Here is a 16,757-nt window from a genome sequence, read left to right on the forward strand (position 1 = left end):
GGTATGTGGTATTTTGGGGGAGCTCACTAAGCTTCGTGCTTACAGTTTCAGTTTTGGTTTTAGGTACTTCCGCAAGCAAAGGGAAGAGCTCGGGGTGACAGCATCGCACACACCACAGCATAGCATTATCCTGGGGATGTCTCTTGATGTTTTGGATTGATGTAGTATGATACAGTTTTCCGCACAATATTTTATTATGTTTTAGGGATACATCGCGTATGTTTTATGTTATGATACTTATATTATGGTTTTGATTATATGGAAAAACGAAAATTTTTGGGTCGTGTTTTTGGGTCGTTTCAAGTGAGTATCAGGGCCCTGGTTTGAGGGATTCGGATACACTTTCGGGTGTATCTGAACTCAAACTAAGGGAAATGAAGGATTTTATTAAAATAAAAACGTTTTATAAAAAGAATTTTGAAAGTACTTAGAAAGGAAGAATTTTTTTTAACAAGATAGAGGTGTGTGCATGCGGTCAGCCGAGCTCAAGTAAGTACTCCCAAATTACCCATACAAGTTATTTGTTCAATTTCAGTTTTAGTAGAACAGCATGCTAGTATAGGACTAAGGATTTAGGAGAATGCCTTATGTGCCTGCTTATGTGTTACAGCTTTATGAGTATTGCATGCTAGTACTGAGTAGACAGCAGTAGGATAGCCTGATTAGGTTATGCCCGATAGCAGGAGCTTAGCATCTTATGCTAGTGCAGTTTCTTGTTATGAGAATAGCTTGCTTGAGTCTGTTTTCCGTGTCTGAATGCTGCTTGCTTTGTGCTTAGTGGGGGTTCCGAGTGATAGGAGTTAGCCATTAGGTGAACACGTCACACCACATGTGACTAGGATTGAATAATCTCAGAGTACTGGAACTGGCCCTATTGCGCAGCTCTTGTTTGAGTCCAACCATTATAGGGACGGGTCCTTTACTCGAAGGATTATCTGATCCTCATCACATGTGATGGTGTTTAGGTAATGGCTAATTGGCGTTATGAGGAAACCTTCAGCAGCTGAGGACCAGTTGTGTCGAGCTTGAAGTTTCCCTAGGGCAAGCCTAGGATGAGAATAGCAGAGAATGGCAGTAGTAGAAGTGACTTGGGGAAGTCAAGGCAGTTCTTGAGGAAAGTACGGATAGATGTGGAAGGTAGTAGGGGCCCATACTACTGAAAGCAGAGGATCCGTACTCGAATCAAGGAAGGCCAAGACAAGACCACGAAGCTAGTAGTCGTATCATGATCCCTTGAAATATTTCAGCGTTCTGATGTTGTTATGATATGTTTCAGAATGGTAGTTTTGCGTCCGAGGCCAGCAGCCGGCAGTTCAGATGCCGGAGGGGGATCAGGATCGGGATCAGACCCGGAGGTCGGACAGATGGATGAGCAGACTAGGGAGTTCCTTTCTTCTGAGGTTACCCGCATCATACTAGAGCAGACTCCTGTGATCTTCGGTTCGATCAAGGAGGGTATTTTAGAGCTGATGGATGAGCGATTGAGTACTTTTCGGGCTGAGATGGCGGCCGTGATGGGTTCGCGCACTCTTACATTCAGGGAGTTCAGGGCGTGCGGAGCTCCAGACTATCATGGGGCACGGGACCCCATAGCGAGTACTAGATGGTTGGCGGATGTGGCCAACGCCTTCTGCACTAGCAGGTGTCCCGAGGGGGACAAGGTCAGATTGGCGTCCTGCCTACTGAAGTACAGGGCACGGGATTGGTGGGAGGAGGTCGGACACGCCATCGGGGATGATGCGGCGTTGGATGCTATGACCTGGACTGATTTCTCTACCAGGTTCAGGGCAGAGTTTGCACCGGTCATTGAGGTGCAGCAGCTAGCCAGGGAGTTCCAGGATCTTACTCAGACTACCGAGTCAGTGGCGGAGATCACCGCCAAGTTCAGGGAGAGGGCTCTTCTTGTTCCTCAGTATGCAGCCGATGAGGAGATGAAGAAGGCCCATTATCATGAGATGTTGCGGAGTGATATCCGCATGTTTGTGAGCCGGTCCAGTTGTAAAACGCTAGACGACATGATTGCTAGAGCCAGGGAGAGGGAGATTGATCTCGAGATGGAGAGGAAGAGGAAACCGGAGGCGGTTTCGGGTTCAGGTAGTGCGGGCAAAAAGCCCAAGGTTTCAGATCACAGGTCCAGGAGTCAGTAGAGCCACGGTCGGTGTGGCAAGTGTGGGAGGATGCACGAGGGGGCGTGCAAGGCAGGGAGTTCCGGCTGCTACAAGTGCGGTCGGATTGGGCATATGAGCAGGGATTGTACGGCCCCTGCTACTGCGGTTTCAGCATCAGATCTGATTTGCTTTCAGTGCAATCAGAGGGGACACAAAAGGTCCCAGTGTCCCAGTTTAGCTGCAGCAGGGAAGGTGGTTGCACCTGCCCCTGCCACCCTGAGGATTACGGATGGCCAGGGCCGAGCTGATGCGCCGGTGGCGAAGAGCAGGGCATTTCAGATGACAGCAGAGGAGGCGCGAGCGACTCCTGATGTGGTGACGGGTATGAATCTTTCCTTCATCTCTTGTTATTATATTGCTTGAATATTACTTGATGATATGTTTTATTTAGGGTCGTTCTCGGTGAACGGCATCCCTGCTTTGGTATTGTTCGATTCGGGGGCTACCCGATCATTCGTATCGCTTGCGCTTAGCAAGAGACTTAGCAGAGCTCCCGAGGAACTGGATTGCCCACTAGAGGTTGAGATAGCAGATGATAGGACCGTGAGGGTCGGCAGAGTACATAGAGGGTGTTCCCTTCAGATATTTGATGAGCAGTTTTCAGTGGACCTAGTTCCTATTCCCCTGCGTGGGAATAAAGTTATTGTGGGCATGGATTGGCTGAGCCCCAATGGGGCGGTGATTGATTGTGAGCTACAACTAGTGAGGGTTCGCACCCCCAGCGGGGGAGAGATAGTGATTCAGGGCGAGAGGCCCCAGCGAGGACCGATCTTCTGTTCCGCCGCGAGGGCGAGGCGCTATGTTCAGCAGGGTTGCGCCGGTTTTGTAGCTTACGTCTTGGATGCCTGGGAGAAGGGCAAGTCGGCGATTGATGATGTTCCTGTTGTTCGTGACTACCCGGATGTATTCCCCGAGGATTTGCCGGGGATACCTCCAGAGAGGCAGGTTGAGTTCAGGATCGACCTAGTTCCTGGTGCGGCCCCGATAGCCAAAGCACCGTATCGACTTGCTCCACCTGAGATGCAGGAGTTGTCTACACAGCTTCAGGAGCTGTTAGACAAGGGTTTCATTCGGCCGAGCAGTTCGCCTTGGGGAGCGCCGATCTTATTTGTGAGGAAGAAGGATGGGTCGCATCGTATGTGCATTGATTATCGGGAGTTGAACAAAGTAACGGTAAAGAACCGTTACCCACTTCCGAGGATAGATGACTTGTTTGATCAGCTTCAGGGAGCGTCTTGGTTCTCCAAGATCGATCTACGCTCCGGTTATCATCAGATGAGGGTTAGAGATGAGGATGTACAGAAGACTGCTTTCAGGACCCGGTATGGTCATTATGAGTTCGTGGTGATGCCATTTGGGCTCACCAATGCCCCAGCCGCGTTCATGGACCTCATGAACCGCGTGTGCAGACCGATGCTAGATCGGTCAGTGATAGTGTTTATAGATGACATCTTGGTGTATTCCAAGACCCAGGGGCAGCATGAGGAGCACCTGCGGGAGGTGTTGGAGACTTTGAGGAGGGAGAGACTATTCGCAAAGTTCTCCAAGTGTGAGTTCTGGTTGCGCGAGGTGCAGTTTCTTGGTCACCTCGTCAACCAGAAGGGTATTTTGGTAGATCCGGCCAAGATTGAGGCCGTGATGCAGTGGGAGGTCCCGAGGTCTCCATCTGAGATTCGGAGCTTCCTGGGGTTGGCAGGGTATTATCGGAGATTTATTCAGGACTTCTCCAAGATAGCAGTGCCGCTCACCCGACTAACCAAGAAGTCGGTGGTTTTTCGTTGGGGGCCTGAGCAGCAGGCGGCGTTCGAGACTCTCAGGTAGAGATTGTGCGAGGCCCCGATCCTTACCTTGCCAGAGGGAGTAGAGGACTTCGTAGTCTATTGTGATGCTTCGATCACAGGCATGGGAGCAGTATTAATGCAGCGAGGCCATGTGGTAGCTTATGCCTCGAGACAGTTGAAGCCTCACGAGGCTAATTATCCTACTCACGATTTGGAGTTGGGGGCAGTTGTGTTTGCCCTCAAGATTTGGAGACATTACCTTTATGGGGTCCGCTGTACTATTTACACGGATCACAAGAGTTTGCGATATCTTATGGATCAGCCGAGTTTGAACATGAGACAGAGGAGATGGTTAGACGTGCTGAAGGACTATGACTGTGAGATCCTTTATCATCCAGGGAAGGCCAATGTGGTGGCCGACGCCCTGAGCCGCAAGGTGTCGACGGCCCCTATCAGAGATCTGTGCATGAGGATGACAGTGATCACTCCGTTGTTGGAGCGGATCAAGGAGGCTCAGATGGAGGATCTCAAGGAGGAGAGGCAGAAGTGTGAAAGGATAGTGGGCCGAGTAGCTTCATTTGATTACGACAGTCGTGGTTTGTTGACACTTCATGGTAGGATATGGGTACCGTACTGGGGTGGGGTACGGCAAGTATTGATGGACGAGGCTCATAAGTCTCGGTTTTCTATCCACCCAGGGGCGACGAAGATGTATCGAGATCTTCGACCTGATTATTGGTGGCCCTGCATGAAGCGAGATGTCGCTTGGTATGTGGAGAGATGTTTGACCTGCCGGAAATTCAAGGAGGAGCACCAGAGACCTCACGGCAAGATGCAGCCGTTGGACATTCCCGTGTGGAAATGGGAGGATATCACCATGGATTTTATCACCAAACTTCCCAGGACCGCACGTGGAGTGGACTCGATATGGGTAGTAGTGGATCGGTTGACGAAGAGTGCCCATTTTATTCCGATTCGGGAGAGTATATCGGCGGAGAAGTTAGCCGATATCTATGTGCGAGAGATTGTGGCACGTCATGGAGTGCCGGTATCGGTGGTGTCGGACCGAGATGTTCGTTTCACGTCCAGATTCTGGAAGCGATTCCACGACGAGATGGGTACTCGTCTCCATTTCAGCACCGCTTTTCATCCTCAGACTGACGGGCAGAGCGAGAGGACGATTCAGACTCTCGAGGACATGCTTAGGGCATATGTTCTAGATTTTGGGGGCAGTTGGGATACGTATCTTCCGTTAGCGGAATTCTCGTATAACAACAGTTATCATGCGAGCATTGATCGACCTCCTTTTGAGATGTTATATGGCAGGAAGTGCAGGACCCCGATTTGTTGGGGTGAGGTCAGTCAGCGAGTCATAGGGAGCACCGAAGTGGTGCTCAAGACGACGGAGTTGATCCAGCAGGTCCGTAGTAGGCTGCAGACTGCGCAGAGTCGGCAGAAGAGCTACGCCGACAGGAGGCGTTCAGACTTGGAGTTCCAGGTGGGAGATATGGTTCTTCTGAAAGTCTCACCTTGGAAAGGTGTCATCAGGTTCCGGAAGAGGGGCAAATTGGGCCCCAGATTCATTGGTCCTTTCAGGGTTTTGGCCCGGGTGGGTCGGGTTGCTTATCGGTTAGATCTTCCTGAGGAGCTAAGTCTGATACACAACACCTTCCACGTGTCGCAGTTGAGGAAGTGTTTGGTGGATGAGACAGCAGTCGTTCCCTTAGAGGACATTCAGGTTGATAGCGGCCTAAATTATATCGAGAAGCCGGTCGCGGTTCTGGAACGGAAGACCAAGACCTTGAGGAACAAGGTAATTCAGCTAGTAAAGGTGCAGTGGCGGCACCGGAAGGGGTCTGAATGGACGTGGGAGGCTGAGGAGAAGATGAGAGCGCACTACCCGGAGTTATTTGCAGATCCAGTCGTAGCAGACTTCGAGGACGAAGTCTGAGACAAGTGGGGGAGAATTGTAACGACCCGTTCCCGGTATGTTAATTAATTATTAATTGTCTAAGTTTTCAAGAGGGACTCGGCGAGTTCTAGCCTGACTCGCCGAGTTGGGTCGCGTATTTTGTGCACGCGGAAGCTGGGGACTCGGCGAGTCCATATCCCGGACTCGGCGAGTCCGTCCGTCTGGGTGAAACCCTAAATCCCCGGGTTTGCCCACTATTTATACCACCTTATAGCCCCCATTCTCGCCTCCCTCACCCTGAGAACACAGTGTTAGAGCCCCAAACCTCCATTGAAGAGCTTATATGTGTTTTGGTGCCATTTTGTGAAGGTGTGAAGAAGGAGAAGAAGGAAGAAGCAAGGAGAAGTGTTGTAGTGCAAAGATCCAAGGCCAAATCAGAGCTAATAGAGGTATTTTCGGAGTTCCATCTTGTTATATGCTTTAAACTTCCATTAGAGCTCTCCTAAGAGCTAGTTGATGCTTGTTCCAAGCCTTGCACTTGCATGAATGTCTTATTAAGTCGGAATATCTATGGATCTGAATGTTGGGGTGTTGTAGAGCCCAGATCTACTGTCTTTTTGGAGTTATATTGCATGATAACCATAGATCTACCCATTTTATGTATCTTTTAGCTTTATTTCCCTTATTCATGAGGTTGTGCACGTAAAGTTGGAAACTTTACGTGGTAAAATAGCTTATTGGACTCAGATCTATCAATTGTATGCATTGGATTCAAACAAAATCAAGTAGAGATCTGTTGCATGGCGGCGACTCGGCGAGTCGGAAGAACGACTCGACGAGTCGGGTCGCGAGTCCCGAGTCCTTCAGTTTAATCAGTGTCGAGTGGACGAGATGAGTTAGGGAGTGGACTCAGCGAGTTGAGAGTAGACTCAGTGATGGAGGGACTCGGCGAGTTGTTCATACAACTCGGCGAGTCCAAGGCAATCTTCTTGGGGATCAAGAACAACTCGTCGAGTCTGTTCATACGACTCGGCGAGTCGGATGAAGATTGTCTGAGTTCTTAGATCAAGAGGGTACTCGTCGAGTCGATGCCAGACTCGACGAGTAGCAGTGAGTAAGGGAAAAATGAGAGTAGGACTCGGCGAGTTGGGTGGCCCAACTCGGCGAGTCAGCCCAAAGGAGAGTTGACTTTGACCAAGGGTAAAAGAGTCATTTTACCCCAAGCGCAGTGTTTAGTATTTGATTGAGTGTGTTTATGGTTAGTAGCCGAGGAGATTCAGGAGCAGCCGCCGTTAGCTTTCCGAGCCACACACTCAGCAGCCAGCTTACGAGGTGAGTTTCCTTCCAGTAGGAACGGGTCTAAGGCCACAATGCTGGCCCGTTCAGTTAGTAGTAGTTTCCGGATTTAGGTCCGATGCAGCAGTTAGTATGTTCGATGCCTTCATGGTTCGAACAGGATTTGTGTGCTATGTTTTATGTGTTAAGTATTATGTGTTCCGGGCCACGGCCCTATGTAGCATGTCGTATATGTGTTATGCTAGTTGATGTGTTATGCTATGCCATGTTCAGTCAGTTCCGGACTTCGGTCCGATGCAGTTAGTTCCGGACTTCGGTCCGATGCAGGGGACAAGGTCCCAGTTAGTTCCGGACTTCGGTCCGATGCAGTTAGTTCCGGACTTCGGTCCGATGCAGGGGACAAGGTCCCAGTCAGTTCCGGACTTCGGTCCGATGCAGTTAGTTCCGGACTTCGGTCCGATGCAGGGGACAAGGTCCCAGTCAGTTCCGGACGTCAGTCCGATGCAGTTTCCGGGCTTCGGCCCGATACAGTGGGCAAGGCCCAATATGTGTTTATATGTTATTGTATGGTATGTGGTATTTTGGGGGAGCTCACTAAGCTTCGTGCTTACAGTTTCAGTTTTGGTTTCAGGTACTTCCGCAAGCAAAGGGAAGAGCTCGGGGTGACAGCATCGCACACACCACAGCATAGCTTTATCCTGGGGATGTCTCTTGATGTTTTGGATTGATGTAGTATGATACAGTTTTCCGCACAATATTTTATTATGTTTTGGGGATACATCGCGTATGTTTTATGTTATGATACTTATATTATGGTTTTGATTATATGGAAAAACGAAAATTTTTGGGTCGTGTTTTTGGGTCGTTTCAAGTTTGCTTGACCTCTCAGTCCATGACTTCTACTGGTTCTTCAACAAAGTTGAGGCTCTCATTGATCTCGATCTTGTCGAGTGGGATAACAAGAGTCTCATCGGATAGGCACTTTTTCAAGTTTGACATGTGGAAGGTAGAGTGCACGTTACTAAGTTCTTAAGGTAGTTCGAGAAATGAAGTATCAGAGAAACCCTGTTGGCGATGCCATTACTTATCGGGGATACTTTTTTACTTTGACCATGGCTCTGCCACTGGCTTATAAGTTATCTGAAATTTATATAATGACATAAAAAGGCATTTGAAAAATATGTTTTCTTAATTAGTTAAGGGGTATATTTGGAAATTAAAAAAAACTTTTACAAAACTAGTCTAAGTAACTTATTAAAATGCTAGCTTTTAAGCTACTTTTTAGCTTGCCAAAAATGACAACTTAAAAAACCTCGAAAAATAAAGTAGCTTATCAGCTAGCTGTGACGTAATAAACATAACCTTAATCATTAAGACTTTGATTATTGTTAGTTTCTTTTTCTTTTTCTTTTTTTTTTGCTTTTTTTTTTATAAAAATGACAAAAATGTTATGTAACTTTTCAATTGAGACCGTGGTTATAATGAATGGGCGACTAAAATAAGAAGATGAAATGATGAAACATTTAACTAGATACTAGTATAAATTGTGAAAGAGTTAGATAAAATGATAAAAATATTAAAAAGAAGGACCTAATAAAGACAAAATTAAAACCTTATTACTCATCCTTAAATCTTTAAACGTTTATAACAATCATGTTGGTGTAATATGTATAAAAAAATCCTTATGGACCTAATATTGACAAAATTAAAATTTTATTATATTTTATAAATGGTTATATACAACCATAATCGTGTAATATATATATATATATATATATATATATATATATATATATATATATATATATATATATATATATATATATATTTAAACTTAAGGACCTAATATGAACAAAGTTAAAATTTTATTAACCTATTAACCTTAATAACAATGAATAAGTAAATGTTAGGTCTTTTATTTAATAATAATAATAATAATAATAATAATAATAATAAATGTCAAAATGTAAGGTCTCTAAATTAAATAAAGAGATAATGATTTAAAAAGGTAATGAAGTTTCAAAAATGTACAAAAAAATACCATTATTTTATTTTTAGTACTTAAAATACCATTAAAGTATATTTTTTATATACAAAATACCAATAAAGTACACATGTGTTCAAATAATACATTGTGGGTAACCTACAATAGCCAGTAAAATGGTATTTTGTGTATAAAAAAAAAAAAAAACAATGGTCTTTTTTGTACATTTTTTAAACTTCATTACCTTTTTAAGTCATTTTTCCTTCTTTGAATGTAATGGAAATTTAGCTACTTTTTTTATAAAGAACCCTCCACTTCTCTTCGGCCACTACTGTTGTTTATCGCCACCCTCCACCACCATGACAAAACCCTTTTTCTTATTTTTCCTCCTAATCATCAGCCTACTTTCATCAACGCCGGAATCTCACCGGCCACCTCCGTTTCTCGGCAAATCCCCACGGCTTCTCAAAACCCAAAAATTCTTGTTCAGCCGATGTACACTTACGAGACACGATACTTTGATCAGACTCTTGATCATTTCAGTTTCAATGATCTTCCCAAGTTCCAACAACGTTATCTCATCAACTCCGATCACTGGGTGGGCCCGGGCCCTAGTCGTTTGGGCCCAATCTTCCTTTATTGCGGCAACGAAGGCGACATCGAATGGTTCGCTGCCAACACCGACTTCGTTTGGGAACTCGCCCCTCGTTTTGGTGCCATGGTCATCTTCCCCGAAGTAAAAGCCCTAATCACTCTACTCTACATTAATTTGTTCACTTGCAGACCTTTAATAATACAATTTTATCAAAAGCTGTGTGATTTGATCTAGCATCGATATTATGGTGAATCGATGCCATATGGAAGCCAGAAAGAGGCATACAAGAATGCTTCTACTTTAGCCTATCTAACAGTCGAACAATCACTTGCTGATTACGCACTTCTCATCACTGATTTGAAGAAAAATTTATCAGCCGAAGCATCACCTGTAATCTTGTTCGGCTGATCATACGGTGGAAGTAAGATCTTTTCCAACAATTTTAACAAAAATTAAACAAGCACTTGCTGATTACGCTCATCTCATCCTATTTACCTGAAGTATCTGGTTACCACAATGTTTTAGTTGATCACATGTGTATTTTGTTGGTATTCTGTGTACAAATAGTAACATTAATGGTATTTTTTGTACTAAAAAAACAACAATGGTATTTTTTGAACATTTGGAAACCGGATAACCTACAATAGCCGGTAAAATGGTATTTTGTGTACAAAAAAAAAAACAACAATGGTCTTTTTTATACACTTTTGAAACTTCGTTACCTTTTTAAGTCATTATCCCTTAAATAAACTCATCTAATGTTTTCAACAACTCCTTCTAGTACTTATCAGTTGTAAAAATCATAAGGAACATCCGTGTCAATAAGGGTAAAATTTACCTTATTTCAAATTATAGCAATTTAACAATGAAAAAAATACAATCATGAGGAACGTACATGTCAATAAGATATTGTTTGGTACATGACACTAAAGAAATAACAAGGGTTTTTGAAATGGTGTTTGGCATGAATGGGACAAAAAACAAAATTAATTATTGATCAAGTTAAATGCAACTATTTTGTTAGATTTTAATACCACCCAAAAAGATAGAACTGAGTGGAACAAAACACATTTTACTAATAAACCCTCACATCTTTTATCTCATATTTCTTCACGCTCAACAACTTTATACTCCATTTTTTTGCAACGAGTTTACATAATCTGAAAATACCTATTATTTTATAATATTTTCTCGGGATATATACAGTAAAATCACAATATTTTCATCGATTTGACAAGAAAGTCCTAAATTTTATTTTTTTGACATTAAAGTTCAAATTACCGGCAGTTTTTGACACTTTTACCTTTTTTCCCCGGTTAGCCGGTAATTATGACTTTTTTGTCAACAAAATAAAGTTTAGGACTTTCTTGTCAAATCGTCAATTATGACTTTACTGTCAAAAAAATAAAGTTTATGACTTTTTTGTAAAATCGTTAAAAATAATGGGACTTTAGTGTATATATAATTTTTTTTTTGGTTAGAAATTTAATTTTATGATACTCTTTAAGCATAAGAGTTATTAAAACATTCTCTAATCAGCGAGATTTTATTGAAATCCTTTACGTTTGTTTCTTGTTATATTATTTTTTAATCTCAACAAACCGACACTGAAAAAAATTGAAATAGTCAAGAAAGAAAGAAAGAACTATGGTTATGTTGGATTTTTGCGGTCTAAAAAATAGAGAAATTAGAAACCTAAAAAAACGAAATTGCCCTGGATTTATACAAACACAAACAACACATGTCTAGTTAAAAGGGTGTGAATGTGGAGAAGAGAAAGAAGGGTAATTTTGTTTTTTTCGGTTTCTTATTTCTCTATTTTTTAGACTGCAAAAAACCAACACAACCCTTATTCTTTCTTTCTTTCTTGATTATCTCAATTTTTTCAATATCGGTTTGTTGAGATTAAAAAAACGATTTAACATGAAACAAAAGTAAAGGATTTCAATAGGATCTAGCTGATTAGAGAATGTTTCAATAACTCTTATGCTTAAAGAGTATCATACCATTAAATTTCTAACAAAAAAATTATATATACACTAAAGTCCCAATATTTTCAACGATTTGACAAAAAAGTCCTAAACCATATTTTTTTACAGTAAAGTTCTAATTGACGATTTGACAAGAAAGTCCTAAACTTTATTTTGTTGATAAAAAAGTCCTAATTACCGGCTAACCGGGAAAAAAGGGTAAAAGTGTCAAAAATTGCCGGTAATTTGGACTTTACTGTCAAAAAATAAAGTTTAGAACTTTCTTGTCAAATCGATGAAAATATTGAGACTTTACTGTATATATCCCTATTCTTTCCACACATTACAATTTTTTTTTTTTTTGAAATGTACACTCCACTGTTGCAGAGACAATAATCCATTTTAACTTATAATTAAACCTTTTTACCTTTGTCGTCAACACTATTACTGGAATTAAGTAACTTCATCAATTATCAATTTACTTTCTCTCAATATATATAATTTTAAATCATACCCACACAACATATAATTTTCATCAAATGTTTTTTTTTTTTTCAAATTATCGATTACCCATTTGCTTTTTGTGTTTGTAACTACAGCTTGAATTTTATAATACAAGTACATGGAATCTTGAAGAATGTTCTTCAATAATATTGATATCTTTTGTGGTTATAAATTTCTACCACTGATAAAATTATGTTAATTGTGCGGGCAATTTAGTCATTTTAACATCATGCTCTGATCCATCTTTCTGCTACCAAACGTCTCACAAATAATTTGTCTATGTCCAGTCCTATTCAATTTAGTCTGTATACCAAATGCTGCCTAAGGGTAATATTAAACTTATTATTAACTTACACCCATTTAAGAATGAAAAAAATACAATCACGAGGAACATACATGTCAATAAGGGTAACACTAACTTTATTATTAACTTATACCCATTTTAAAACGACAAAATACTCCCTACACGTTAAATCAACGGGTCTTAAATGCATATAATTCCCTTAATCTACCCCTTGTAGTTAGTTAAACATGCAAAACCAAAGTATAAATTACCCCACAAAACGGGATAATGACTTAGGAGGTTAATTAGGTTTTCAGTTTGTTCGTATTAGATCATTAATGTTTTTTTTTTTTTTTTTTTTTTTTTTTTTTTTTTTTTGCGTATTAAACCAATATGGTTGTTATTATCGTTTAGAAATAGTTATTTTTAGCGGTTTGTTCCTGTTTAACAAGTAAAAATGATTATTTCTAAACGGTAATAACAACTATATTGATCTAATGCGCACAAAAAAACTTTAATGACCTAATACGGACAAACTGGAAACTTAATTACCCTCCTAAGGTTTTTTTTATGCGCATTAGACCAATATGGTTGTTATTACCGTTTAGAAATAGTCATTTTTACCGGTAACCTAGTATGGACAAACTGTAAACCTAATTACCCTCTAAATCTGTAAAGAAAGTAAAAAACACCAACGATTCCCAACTTGAACAGTTTATTCACTATAAACCAGTTCGATCAAACATTTGCTTACAACTGAAAACTCTCTACAAAAGACACTCACACTCATAGTTTACATAAACTATACGAAGACTTTTACGAGCAGATCTTCTTAGATCTAAGTATGTGCACACAAGAAGAAAACCCTAATTTCAGAGAGAAGAAAGAGAGAATCACACGAAAATATCTGCTGAATGAATGAGAACTACATACACAGACTACACTATATATCTCGGGTATACAGCTCCATGGAGCTATCCACTAACCCGCGTGTAAACCCGATAACCTGCACAAGAATTACACAATATACCCAACACAATACAAATGTTTACAACTTACCCTGCATAAGAATTAATGACAAGTTTGACACATCGATGCTTATTTCAACAAAATCATTATCCCCCACAAAATACAGACTATCCAAACATTCACATGAGTCAAGAAGATAGTTTCTTGTATACCCATTAGACAAACACAATGTTTTCTACATAAATATATAGCTCTCGAGTTAACACATAGAGTGATAAAACATTTTTGGAAACGAGTATTATTATCTCCCAATCTCTCATCCAATTAATTATTTTCCTAAGATCATTCACACTTCATTTTATATCAAGATACAAATCTTGATCAATAGCAAACTGAATTTTTTCTATGAAGGAAATTTCGCTACATAAACTATTTCGTTTACGATTCAAAGGGCTTGACATCAATTCATCAACCAAAGTCATACAAATATCCATCTTTTGAGATTTGTCATTACAACCGTTCGACTTTATTTTAAGATTATTCTATCTTTATGAATTCTTAATTTATTTATAGACTTAAAATAAAATATGTTATGTAAACTTAAAATGACATATAAATGATCGTATTGATGAACTCAATATAAAGTCGGCGAAGGAAATACTATTTTCTTGCAAAATCGTTGATATTTGGATCAGCGTTGCAAGAAATAAATTCATAAGAACAAATATATAGATTACTGAATACCTTAGGGACTAGTTTTGTAACTATAAGTTAAAATATGAACTACACGCGCATTTAAAAGCAAAAGACCTAAATACCCATCGCCATTAAATCCCTGTCAAATCTCCCCTTTCGAACTCTTCCAACTCTGCAATTTTCACGATCGGGAAACCACCATCGTCCCCGTCTCTTCCGGCCAACGCCAACGTTATATTAGCTCCATTATTTGAGGTAATCTTTTTCTCTAGATATATATATCGAAGCTTTATTGCATATAGTATTGAAGATTTTAGTAGCTAGGGTTTACAAAACCCTTTTGATTTGATCAAGTAAAATTACAAATTTTTAGTTAAGAAATAACTATCGATATTCTATTTAACATTTAGTACTTTTCGAACGCAAACTTGATACGAACTTTGTTGTGAATTTGACACCAACATAATCCTAGGTTTTCATTGAAAAGTTTAAAAATCCATATTGCATCTGTACTTTTTCGTCGAGTATTCAAGTCCAGAGGTAGTGTTTCTGTGTCGATGTTGAGGCTTTAATCCATATTTGAACGTAATTGAAGTTATTGTTTTAATTTCAAACGTACATTTCTATTTTAGATGGATCTTGAAACAGAAAACAGAATTGCTGCAATTCTGATGAAAGAAGCAGCAGAATTAAGGAGACAAGCTGCAAGAGATGGAATAGATGCATATCTTCATCCTCCCAATGTAAGGGGTCGACCAAATTCACGTTTTCTCACTGCAACTGTTCTTGGTGTACAACAAGGTAATTTATCAATTAGCACTTCCCATATAAATTTAATTCTATTGCAATAGAATGCGATTGCTATGTGTAATTTACGAATTATGATATTAAATTCTTGAAGCTAATCGAGCTGTGGAAGTAAATGAGATGTGGAAAGCACGTCAAAAGGAGAAAGAAATGGATGATAGAGTTAGAAAATATGAGCAAAAACGTGCAAATAATGCGATTCATGAATCTCAAAAGAATGCAAATGTAAGATTTGATGATTATGAAAGAAAGCATAGTTCTTTGTGTTCATCAAGCAAAAGTCCAAGTGAAGATGAATTAAAGGACAAAGAGATTGAAGAATTCTTGCACTCAAGGTACTCTCTCTTTCTTCTATTTCACCTTTTTGGGTACATCAGTCAGATGAGAACACAGTACAACCTGTTTTGTCATGTACTCTGTCCTAGGTAACAAACGGGGTATCAAGGGTAATTGTGTCCACATTTTGACATTTTTTTTTAATATATTGATTTTCAGATAGGGTATAGGGGTCTCACTTGTTTGGTGATGACAGGGCGAAGCGGGGTAGGGGTGCAGTGGGGTCCAGGATGGATGAAACAGGGCCATATCTTCCTGAAGAGTCGAAAGGGAAAGATCTAGATGACATTGGATATAATGAATGGTGGGATAATCGGGGTGTTATTGGCCCAAAAAGGCCTCATAGTCTGAGGGCAAAATCGTCTTCTGATTCAGATTGCTCTGAAAGAAGGGAGAAAAGGGTGAAAAGAGATTGTTCAAGGAAAAAACACAGAGCGAAAGAAAAGTCTAAAGACAAAAAGAAGAAAAGGGAGAAGAAAAGAAGTAAACATCATAAGTAATCTGTTAAATTTTGTTACATCTATTGGATATGCTTTGATGGATTGTGAAAATTGTGTTTGTGTACAGTTGGTTACTAATGGGAGTTGATGTTTTTCGTTAATCTTGATTGAATGACTTAATGGGTTAAGCCAACAAAAACCAAAAAAACTTGGTTTAATGTATTGATAAAATGGATGGATATTGGTACAATTGATGAGTATTGTGAAAGTTATTTGCTAAATTGTAAAGGTGAAATGGTAGTCATTTAATGGGGTTTATTTGGTCTAGAAAAGAGGTTTTATGTAGCAACATTTAATCTAAAGGGCGGGTATTCAGTCACTTTAAAGCATATAAGACATCTTGATAAAGGGTATTAAGTCACTTTAAGCATATAAGACATCCTTATAAGATGTAAAGTTTTGAAATGGCATAATTAGTACAAGCATTCATATCTTTATTTGTAGATTTTGTTCTAATCATATCTTTAATGACACAACTAAACAGTCTGGATTCTGATTCCTTCGTCTGCTTTTTTTAGAGCTTTTGCCGATATTCTTGTTTACACACTGGTTAGCATTAACCAAAATGCCACTTAATGCTTTTCCTTTTCTTATCATGGATTCCAATCTAGTGGTTTTCATCATTTTCAAAATATTTTTCTGTTTGTTAACTTTCTTGAGTACTAAGTAAACTTTTAGTTGTTTTCACAACCTATTCAACTATAAGGTTTCCATTTTAATACATATAGATATTGAATAATTTGAACTGTATGGTTTCAATTCGTACTGAACTTTGGATATGAGTATTTTTTTTTTATTGAACTTGATCATAACCGGATTATTATTTTCGATTTTGGATTCATTTTGCTTGCTAAAATAACAACAAAATATTACAAAATAACCAAAACAGCTCATTTTTGTTTATTATATTTCTTTTACTTTTAGTAAGTTTTCAATTCAGACTTGCTTTAATCATT

General features: G+C 39.9%; 2 protein-coding genes across 2 annotated transcripts; both read left to right on the plus strand.

Annotated features, from left to right (window-relative positions):
* Positions 1-9,271: 9,271 nt before the first annotated feature.
* On the plus strand, positions 9,272-10,144 carry LOC145007278 (uncharacterized). The gene is made up of 3 exons (XM_078966245.1): positions 9,272-9,312; positions 9,430-9,877; positions 9,971-10,144. Exons 1-3 carry the CDS (start codon positions 9,272-9,274, stop codon positions 10,142-10,144), a joined length of 663 nt encoding a protein of 220 aa, XP_078822371.1.
* Positions 10,145-14,285: 4,141 nt separating this feature from the next.
* On the plus strand, positions 14,286-15,902 carry LOC145003904 (G patch domain protein). Its single transcript, XM_078962809.1, has 4 exons — positions 14,286-14,413; positions 14,791-14,959; positions 15,060-15,300; positions 15,498-15,902. Exons 2-4 carry the CDS (start codon positions 14,791-14,793, stop codon positions 15,799-15,801), a joined length of 714 nt encoding a protein of 237 aa, XP_078818935.1. The 5' UTR covers positions 14,286-14,413; the 3' UTR covers positions 15,802-15,902.
* The last annotated feature ends 855 nt before the right edge of the window (positions 15,903-16,757 follow it).

The sequence above is a fragment of the Lactuca saligna genome, chromosome 7 (assembly GCF_052625555.1).
Source record: "Lactuca saligna cultivar CGN05327 chromosome 7, ASM5262555v1, whole genome shotgun sequence".
Classification (NCBI taxonomy): domain Eukaryota; kingdom Viridiplantae; phylum Streptophyta; class Magnoliopsida; order Asterales; family Asteraceae; genus Lactuca; species Lactuca saligna.